This window comes from Chiloscyllium plagiosum, chromosome 15, assembly GCF_004010195.1.
Source record: "Chiloscyllium plagiosum isolate BGI_BamShark_2017 chromosome 15, ASM401019v2, whole genome shotgun sequence".
In the NCBI taxonomy this organism is placed as follows: Eukaryota; Metazoa; Chordata; class Chondrichthyes; order Orectolobiformes; family Hemiscylliidae; genus Chiloscyllium; species Chiloscyllium plagiosum.
Genome location: NC_057724.1, coordinates 39490083 through 39500488, shown reverse-complemented (window position 1 = coordinate 39500488; position 10406 = coordinate 39490083). Strand labels below are relative to the sequence as shown.

Genomic DNA, 10406 nt, shown 5'->3' with positions numbered 1-10406 from the left:
AAGCAAAACCCACCCATACCCCTACATTTACCCCTTACCTAACACTACGGGCAATTTTGTATGGCCAATTCACCTGACCCTGCGCATCTTTAGACTATGGGAGGAAACCGGAGCACCCGGAGGAAACCCATGCAGACACGGGGAGAACGTGCAAACTCCACCCAGTCAGTCACCTGAGGTGGGAATTGAATCCGGGTCTCTAGCGCTGTGAGGCAGCAGTGCTAACCACTGTGCCACCATGCCGTCTTTATTCTTATTTTGACTATTCAAAGATAAACCAAGCCAATATTTCTTGCCCCATTGCATATTTTTCTGAAACTCAAGCAAAACTCCATCAATTGGTAATCAGTATTACACATAAAAACTATGATTTTTCTTTCCATTTCATGCATTCTATGATTGCAGATTGTTTTCAAGTAGAAATAAAATGTTGCAGTTTCTTTATGACAAAATCTTTATTTGAAGGAATATCAATGGAGGTATTCTTGAACTTTATTTGACAAAATCAGTTCACACAATAAACTCAAATTTTACCATATAAACACAAGTAATGAAGGTTTAACAGGATTTATAGGTCAAAAGTGAAAAGCAGCACTAAAGAACCTCATTCAAGGGCAGTGATTTGATGTTTAATGGTCCACAGATTTAAACATCCAGTGTATAGATTGTGTTAATTCTCTTACCCTTTACCCTTTCATCTGAACTCATGAAACTAGGATGTATCACTACCAACTTATTTAACCTGATACAGTTTGGCAAATGCTACATTTCAGACAGCTATTCTAAATTTATAAATTTCTTTAATGGAAATACACAGAGCAATACTTGCAACATCCCCTAAACAGATGCAGTCCAAGAGTTGCCTTTAATACCTTGTTCACATCAGGTGCAATATTGTTCTAAGGAAGTCAGCAATTTTTAATAATAATTTTTCTGCAAACATTCAGAGTCATAATGATAAGGCTAAATTGACCAGAGGTCCCAATTACTCAAAAATGCTTAAAAGAATTTTTCACAATTAGCATTTACACTGGACCAGCAGTACAGGTCAGTTTTGTTACTATTGCATAAGTTACGAAAGAGGTCATTATTGAACATCAGAGTTCAATATTCCAGAAACTCTCCAAACCAATACAGAAATTGCTACAGGAGACCATGATATGAACAAGAAACAGAAAATTATAAAAGTCCTTTACAGAATAGCTGTATATAACAAATAGTGCAATACATTACTAAAGAATGTCCTAAAACCCAAACCAACATCTGCCATTTTAGAGTTAGGATGTGGAGGTGCCAGTGTTGGGCTGGGGTGATCAAAATTAAAAATCACACGACACCAGGTTATTGTTCAACAGGTTTATTTGAAAATATAAGCTTTCGGAGCACTGCTCCTCATCTGTGGAGTAGCCCTCCGAAAGCTTATATTTTCAAATAAATCTGTTGGACTATAGCCTGATGTCATGTAATTTTCAACTTTATAAAAGAGTTAGTATTAGGCCAAATATAGCCAACCTGGATAAGTTTAATATGGCTAAAATAGGAAACAACTATGGGGTTTTGTTGTGCAAAGTGGCAACTGTGTTTGCCTACACAAGGCAACTGTCTTCACTTCAACGTATTTTACTGTTTGAAGTATTTTGTTGTGTTTGAGAAACACCAGAAGGTAATTTTATAAATGAAATTAATATCATTCTTTCTATTTTAAAACAATACTGTAGTGGTCAGGCCAGAGACAAACCTGTCACAACAATAAGCCAATTTGTCAAAGTTAAATGGAAAAATCTACAATATCCCTTTCGATCACCACCATTGTGCCTCATGAAAGCAAATTCTATGCAACATTCTTTACAACATTATTCAAACTTCACTTGGGCTTCGTTAGACATTTTTTGCTACAGCTGAACAAGATCACTGCTTGTTGGCACTAAATATTCCCAGATTAAGTACAAAAGATTATTACCAGATACAGCTCCCTTTACAGTGCTTTATGAATGCAAAAAGTTAAATTTCAGAATGCTGCAAGTGCAAAATAAATTTTCACAGAAACCAGATGCTAATTTGTACTCTGTAGATTGAAGCAGCTGAAAACTCTTAAAACAGCCCCAAGTTAATTTCAAGTGGGATTCTTACTGTTGCAGAAATAGATGACTCTGTCCATTTTCATATCAAAGATACAGTTAAGAAACGGTCACAAAAAGTGACAACAGACCCCTCAGTCCCGTTCTTCATAGTCTTATCAAGTAACCACACTTTGAGGTAACATACTATTGCATGCTTTCTTCGTCAACTAGAGCATAAGCAGAACATTCATGGTGCATCAAAAATTGGACACCTGTCTGGAAGATGTTCAAGAAGAACTCTTATTTCCAAGAGATCAGTGTGTTAGGTGGAACTGTAAATATTTAATACATCTAATTGGAATAATTTCTGTAACACAGTTTTATTTTTAGCAACAAAATGCTTCTTCCCTTGCAGGAAAAAAAATAATAAATTTTTAGTTTTGGTCAACATATAGCCTGGTGGACTCTCAAACTTACAATGTTATAGAATTAGTTTATCTCCTCAGATCTTCAAAAGAGATTAAATTGCTAAGAACATTTAGAAATCAGTTATCTGCGTCTTCTTTGCAAAGTCTGCACTTAGTTGCCGCATGACATCAGCATGTTGAAGTCCCTTAAACTCCTTCTTGACTGAGCTGTAGTTCTCCTTCACAAATTTAGCAAATGGCGCTAGATCCTTTTTGGCAGGTGTGCCATCTTTTAACAGCTTTGTTAATAGAACAAGAGGGCCAGTACATAAAGCACAGACAAAACGCTGTGTATCCAATGATTTGGAATGTCGCCCAATCCTGTAGAGAAGTTTTAAATATGAATACCATACAGAGTAAAAGTAGACATACTCAGTAGCAGAGTGTTCATTGATCAGAAATAATGAAAAAGAACCTTAACTGAGGTTCACACTAACAACAATACAAGGAGCTCCCCATAACAGCTTTTTTAAAAATCAGAGGCTAGAGGATGAGAATTAGACAATCCATAATCAGTAGGTTTAGAACTTATGCACAGTTAATCAGATTTTCTTTCTGTTCAAAGAAAGGACTATTTTTATTTGAACACCCTGTTCAAGGTTTACAGTATTATCCACTTATGAGCCAGTGATTTTCAGTTTGTAGATTAGAAGGTAGTTAATAAAGCAATGCTGACTCATATAGCACGCTAATTATAATAAAACTTCACAGGACTATTGTAAAACAAAGTGCAATTCTGCAGCATCACAGCATCAAGGAGTGCAAAACACAAGTCTATACAGCAGGAGTAGTAAGGTACGAGACAACATTAAGTAGGATATAAGGTGCATTCACTAAGATCACTGTAGAAATCATAATTGACTCTAATCTAAATATTGACTTGGCAAACCATATGTGAATAATATGGCGGAAGACAAATTCCTGTAGTGTGTACAAGATTTTTTTTTAAAGACCAGTACATTAAGGAATTCACTGGCAGACAGGAAGTAGTCAATCAGGCTGTCTACAATATGGGGTTAATTAATAATCCTCTTGTGCAAGGTTTTTTAGGGAAGAGTGATCATCGCATGATGGAGTCCTTGATTAGAATGGAAAATGAAGTGATCCAAGTGGTCCTAAATTTCAAACACAGGAACCTACAAATACATTAGCTATAAATTGGCTCCAACAGATTAGCTAACTTCATTCAAAGGCATTACATTAGATAAGCAATAGTTAATATTAAGGAACAGATGGATGCATTGCAACAGTTGAATATTCCTTTCTGGTCCAAAAACAAAACAAACAGCAAAAGGTGGCTAACCACAGCAGCCAAAATAAAATAAGGAAAGTATTGGATCCAAATAAGAGTGATAAAGTTCTTTAAAAAAAATTCAGCCAAGGGAAATGAAGAAGTTAATTTGGTGAAGGAGTTTGAGGAAATTTAGTACAGTCGGTTCTGGTATATCGCGAAAGTTCAGTCCTTGTGCGATCTCGCATTATAAGAAAATTGCACAACAGCCATGCCATTTAAACTAATGTAGCTCGAATCATGTTATAGCCATTACAGGTCAGGAAAATGTATGTTCTACAAATAACTATCTAAATTCTTCAACTGCATTAAAAGCTAATTCACATCAAAGTAACACGCTTTATAGCAGAACCAACGGTATGACAGCAATCTTGTAGGAACATAAAAACAAATCATAACAACCTCTATAAGTCTATAAGAAGAGAAAAGATTAGTGAACACAAAGGGTTGTCTCTTATCAACCAAAATAGGGGGGTGGGGGAATAACGTAGTCAGAAAATGGCAGTGCAATTAAAGCTATTAAAACAACTCCTTTAGTTCTGTTCTCACAGAAGATAGAAGGAGCTTCCCAGGAATATGAGGGAAACAACAGTCTATTTGGAAGAAGGAACTGAAGCAAATTAGATTCAGTAAAAATGTAGTGATGGAGAAATTTATGGGACTGAAAGTTGATAAATCCTCAGGACCTAATGATCTACATCCCAGGGAACTGGAAAAAAGAGAGTCATGGAGATAGTGGGTGCATCAGTTGTCATCTTTGAAAATTCTGCAGATTCTGAAACAGTCCTGTCAGATTTGAGGGTGGCAAATGTAAGCCAATTGTTGAGTGAGAAATTTGGTTTTACAGACTGTTTGATCTACTGCCAGTGGGAGGTAAAAATGCTAGCATATTCTAAAAAGTACACAGTAACAGGACACTTTGAAAATACCAATGAAATTAGAAAATGGCAATATGGACTACAGAAGGGAAATTACAGGAATTTTGTGAGAACATAACTGAATAAACACATACGAAAACAAAAATGTGAATGTGCTGCATTTTGATTTTCAGAAAGCATTTGAGGAAGTCCCACATACAAAAAGTCGTGAGTATAAGATTGAAGCACATGGGATTTGGGCTAACATGGATTTGGAGTCATAATCTCACATCAGAGAAGTACAATCCATGTCACAAGTTGTTAATATAGTTTTGTCCATCCTCAATTGAAAGTCCAAGTTCCTCGGATCCTAGAAAACGTCCAGTAACTCAAATGGTTGGCCAGCCACTTAAGATGCAAGGTAATTGGCTAGAAGATAACCCACCATGGGAGGTGCAGAAAGACAGGAGAACATGAGCCAGTTCAGTGAGATAAGAGGCTGAACCTGACTGTTTTTCCTTCTTTTTAGCTCAAGAGTGCTGAAACCAAATTGACAAGCCAGAACATTGCGAAAACAGCTTGCATTTATGTACATTTAACATAGCTGAAAATGTCCAACGTGTTTTGTGGAAGTCTTCTCAAACAAAAATTCAGAGATTTTCTTTCCATTCATTCATAGGACATGGTGTCACTGGTTGGGGCAGAACTTATTACCATGGTTTAGTTGCCCCTGAGATGGTGCACTATCATCTTGAACTGCTGCTATCCATGTGTTGTCGGTAGACCCACAGGACATTTCAGGGTTTTGACCCACTGACAGTGAGGGGACAGCAGTATATTTCAAAGTTAGGTTGGTGAGTGTTTGAAGGGCAACATGCAGGTGATGGCATTCCCATGTACCCACTGTCCTTAGATTTCTAAAATGGAATTGATCGAGGGTTTGGAAGGTGCTGAAGGATCTTTGCAACAGATATCCGTTTGGCTAAGAATTTGGCTATGTTTTAAAGAGTATTTCATAGATTACAATCCCTACAGTATGGAAACAAGCTATTTGGCCCAACGGATCCACAACAACCCTCTGAAGAGCATCCCACACAGTCCCATCCTCACCCTATCCCCATATCCCTGCATTTTCCATGGCTAACACTCCTAAAATAGACATCCCTGAACAATATGGATAATTTAGTATTGCCAATCCACCTAACCTGCAAATCTTTGGACTTAGGAAACCAGGACACCGAGAAAAAATCCATGCAAATACAGAAAAAAATGTGTAAACTCCATACAGACAGTCACCAGAAGGTGGAATTGAATCCAGGTCACTAACGCTGTGAGACAGCAGAGCTAACCACTGAGCCACTGTGCCGCCCTTAGAGGAAAATTCATGGAAGAGATTTTGGATTTGGGGGTGGGGATTGGGGCGAGGTGGGTGTGATGTGGGCTGATTTCTAAAACTTGCCATCTTTCACAACTGAAGACGAAGCTTCATCCTCAATCATTGATTTTGGGGAGTGTACAAAAACCCAGAATGCAGCAATGCCAATATCTTGACTGGTTGAAAGGCTGGAGCAAGTTTGGGAGGGAGAGGCCACGGAAAAAAATTAAGAATGGAAAGACCAATACTGCAGTACAAAATGAGATGTGATTTGGAATCCTTTTCTCTTAATTCAGTAATTTACACTGTTTGAATAATTGAACTTAATTGCTTTGTTTTGTTGACAATTCAAGTTAGAATAGTTTAAGAAACTGTGAATTTCTCAGACTTACGTGTTTTTGCACTTGTTGCACTGATAAGTATACTTGTAATTTATTTCATATGTGTGACAGCGTGTAACCATTGGTAATTCTGGGTGGACAAGTATAGATCTCTGTGCATACAACTTCCAAAATGGTCCATGTCCATCACGAACGTTATTAATAAGCCAGGTAGCAGCATGACACAATTCATGAATCAACGTATCCCGCAGACGTTCTGCAAAGTAACACCAAACTAAATGAGGCAGGAAACTCATCCTTACATAAGATTATACTAATTTGCTTTCTTTTGGAAATTCTAATAGTTAAATGCATTTAATGAAGGAAAGATAATGGATCATCAGCATCAGGGCAACTTACTGTTCCCAGTTAAATGGGAATCTGTCTAAACAGACACTGCATATTTGAGCTAATGGTCTCAATGTGTGTCATCAAGGTGGTTTTCCTTAAATTACAGAAATTTAAAAAAAAAAGAGGAAACAACAAAGAAAACTGCTCAGACAGATTTAGTGATCCTGATCAGAACTCGGCTCCAGTTTTAACATCTGTCCTTCCCATTTTTATGCTGTCATTATCAAATCAAAATGGGGAGACAGATACCAAATCAAATCAATGTGCATGGAATAAAAATTAACATTACTTGAAAGCACTTTTATTCAATTACATGTTAAGTTTTGTTCTCACCAGCTGAATCACAAACTTTCTCTGACAATTCGATTCTGGCATAGCGTTTGACAGCACCATCTCGTTTCTGTCCAGTAACACAATATCCAGCAGTTTTTCGCATTTTCTTATTCCAGGTTATCACCAACTTCTCCGGAAGCTGCAAAATCATAGGGAATGATAGTCATATCCAAGAATGGACAAGTTTGTTGGCTGGCAACCATTATAGGATCAATAATGTTTTACCTTCTGCTGAAAAACACTCTTATTGTATAAATTATAGAGTTCTTGAGTTAACTCCTCACGATTTTGTTTGAAATTTTTTACATATTTTGACGAGCTGAGAGTCAAGTCCTGAAGGAAACAGCAAGGTATTTGGCACCTAATGAGAAACATTAAATCAAAATTAAGGAATAACCACTCACCAAAAAAAGGAAGCTCTTTAAAAGAAAAGAACCAACCATATTGATTAATGTAAGGGGTAATTGCAGTCTGATGCATCATACAAAGAGGACATTGCCTATAACTTAATGACGATAGCCCATTATTGATATTCAAAATTGCAATTACAAAACGTTCACATAAAAAGGATCTAAAAAGATCAGATCTCTATTAAAAAATGCTCTGGGACAAAAAAAAAAGTTCAACATGCACAGGACCTGTAACACATTTCAAGTTTGTTATAGTACTCTCAGTCAGTTATGACTAGATTGCATACTTATCTACCAAGATCATTGGCAGATGAATTCTGGTGTTCTTTCCATATCAGACAGACCAATTGAGCATTTCCAGATTCATAAAATAAAGATCCAGAAATATCTAATCGTGAGAATCTAGGTTTTGACAAAACAAAAACAGACAGACATCGACAACACCTCAATAGTAACTTGACACAAAGGACTGACCAGGAAACCTTTTAAGAATACGTACTGTCTCGATACTGGACGTTGAGATTGTGACTCAGAAACACTCGATAGATTAAAGTCTGATACTTGGTTCAATGAAGTTAGTTCTGATAGAACACTTTTCACAGATTTTGATGGCTGGGTAGAGATCGGAACAAAATTCTTCTTGTCCCTAGATTTGCGCTTCACTTCCAGTGTGTTAAAACTTGGTTTTTGTTTCACTGGCTCTACATGGTTTTAAAAAAATAGGAGAACAATGAATTTATAATAAAATACACAAAATATGCAAATTTTCCTAAAAAAATAGCTTTACTACAGTTTATTTTAATTTTAAACGTAAGCTGAAAAGTGGCAACTACATTCATGCCACACATGCCAAGCAGTGACCATCTTCACAAGAGAGACAATCTAACTATCGCCTTTTGACATTCAATGGTTATCCCCCACTATCAACATCTTTGGAGTTAGCATTGACCAGAAACTCAAATGGATTCACCATATAAATACAGTGGCGAGAAGTGAGTAATTCACCTCCTGACTCCCCAAATCCTGTCCATCATTCATAAGTCAGGAGTGTGATGGAAAATAGCCCCATTTGCCAGATGAATGCAGTTCCAATGCTACTTGACACCATCCAGGACCAATGAGCTGGCTTGATTGTTTATGGATGTGGTGTCATTCCATTCCTTTACTAATCATGTTCAAATAGCAACAGTGTATATTATCCATACAAAGTACTGCAGAAATTCACCAAGGATCCTTTGACAGCATGATTCAAACCAATGATCACTAACATCCAGAAGGACAAGGGCAAGGACAGCAAATATATCAAAACGCCAAGCCACTTGGAATTATATCACTGCTGCTTCAGTGCCACTTCATCAAAATCTTGGAATACCCTCCTTAACAGCATTACAGATCCAAACAATGACCATGCTTACCAACACCTTCTCAGAGGCAACTAGGGACCAGTTCAAGATAATATTTTACGTTGATGTTGGTTCTCTCACTACATGCCCTAAATGCACTTTAGCAGATATGTTCTTCAATATTCAGCATGCAAAAATGGCTACTAAGCCACTTTTGCTGATGGACAGCAGATGGGTTTGATTGTGCCATCAGCAGGTGTATCTTGGACTGCTATAAACTAGGACCAGGAAACCATTAACAACTAAATTAAATCCACAGCCCAAATTTGGCACAAAATTTCAAAATTGGAGAAAGAATAACACTTAGAGGAGACAACACAGACACCATGTTTAAGAGGAGGCAGTAATGGAGGGGTAATATCACTAGAATAGTAACCTTGAATCCCAGGTTATTGCTCTGAGGACATAAGTTTGAATCTCACCACGGCCAATGGCAAAACTTAAATTATAAAAAAAAAGAATAAAAAGCAGGCCTAACATCAAACATGTAACCACTGTCAATTATCATAAAATCCCATCTGGTTCATGAATACCCTTTAGGGAAGGATATTAGTAGTCCTCAAATAGTCTGGCCTACAGGTGACCTACATGCTGACCTTTAAACCTCTCCAGGCAACAAGGGATGGGCAATAAATACCGGTCTAGTCAGCTCTACTCACATGATATGAACAATTAAAAACAATTGTCAGATGATATCCAACCTGGGTACAGAGGAAATTTCTCAGAACAGATTCACCATATAAATACAGTGGCGAGAAGTGAGTAATTCACCTCCTGACTCCCCAAATCCTGTCCATCATTCATAAGTCAGGAGTCAGATGATATCCAACCTGGGTACAGAGGAAATTTCTCAGAACAGTTCCAGGGACAAGTGATTCTAGACACAAGATTAATGTGGAGTATCTGGGGTATTTTCTTTCAAGCAAAAAGGAGATTGAGTGCAGACAATACAGATACACCAGATTATCTCCTTTTAAATAAATCTGTCACAAAGAAAACCTGGCCTAATCAGCTGATGGTACATCGATTTTGGACAAGTGTTAAGAGGAAACAAGGGAAGAAATTTATCCTAACTTTCTATTCAGTAGTTCTCTAACCATCAAGCTAGTTTCAAATAATAGTCCAATGGGGATACATGCCGCAACATCTAGCTGTGATCACTCAGATTAGGTGAAACAAAGTCATGAAAGGATCAATAACTCATGAATGGGTTCACACACTCAAAGCAGACATCCTATGTACATTCACATACATACCTTCACATCAATAGGTTGATGTCTACAGGAGTAGTGCCAGAAGATTGGAGGCTAGCAAATGTGGTTCCCTTGTTCAAGAAGGGGAGTAGGGATAACCCTAGTAACTATAGGCCGGTGAGTCTCACTTCTGTTGTGGGCAAAATCTTAGAGAGAATTGTAAGGGATAGGATTTATGAACATCTGGATAGGAATAATGTGATCAAGGATAGTCAGCATGGTTTTG

At 37.4% G+C, this 10406-nt stretch overlaps 1 protein-coding gene across 1 annotated transcript in view; it reads right to left on the bottom strand.

The window, feature by feature from the left end:
- Positions 1 to 455: 455 nt before the first annotated feature.
- The window catches only part of gcna (germ cell nuclear acidic peptidase), a 33748-nt gene continuing 23797 nt past the window's right edge, over positions 456 to 10406 (bottom strand). The window contains exons 9-13 of the mRNA XM_043704751.1: positions 8024 to 8225; positions 7340 to 7475; positions 7115 to 7253; positions 6443 to 6647; positions 456 to 2848 (exon numbers count right to left, since the gene is read on the bottom strand). Of these exons, the coding sequence (XP_043560686.1) occupies positions 2599 to 2848; positions 6443 to 6647; positions 7115 to 7253; positions 7340 to 7475; positions 8024 to 8225 (932 nt within the window). The 3' untranslated portion in view covers positions 456 to 2598. The remainder of the gene's footprint in view (positions 2849 to 6442; positions 6648 to 7114; positions 7254 to 7339; positions 7476 to 8023; positions 8226 to 10406) is intronic.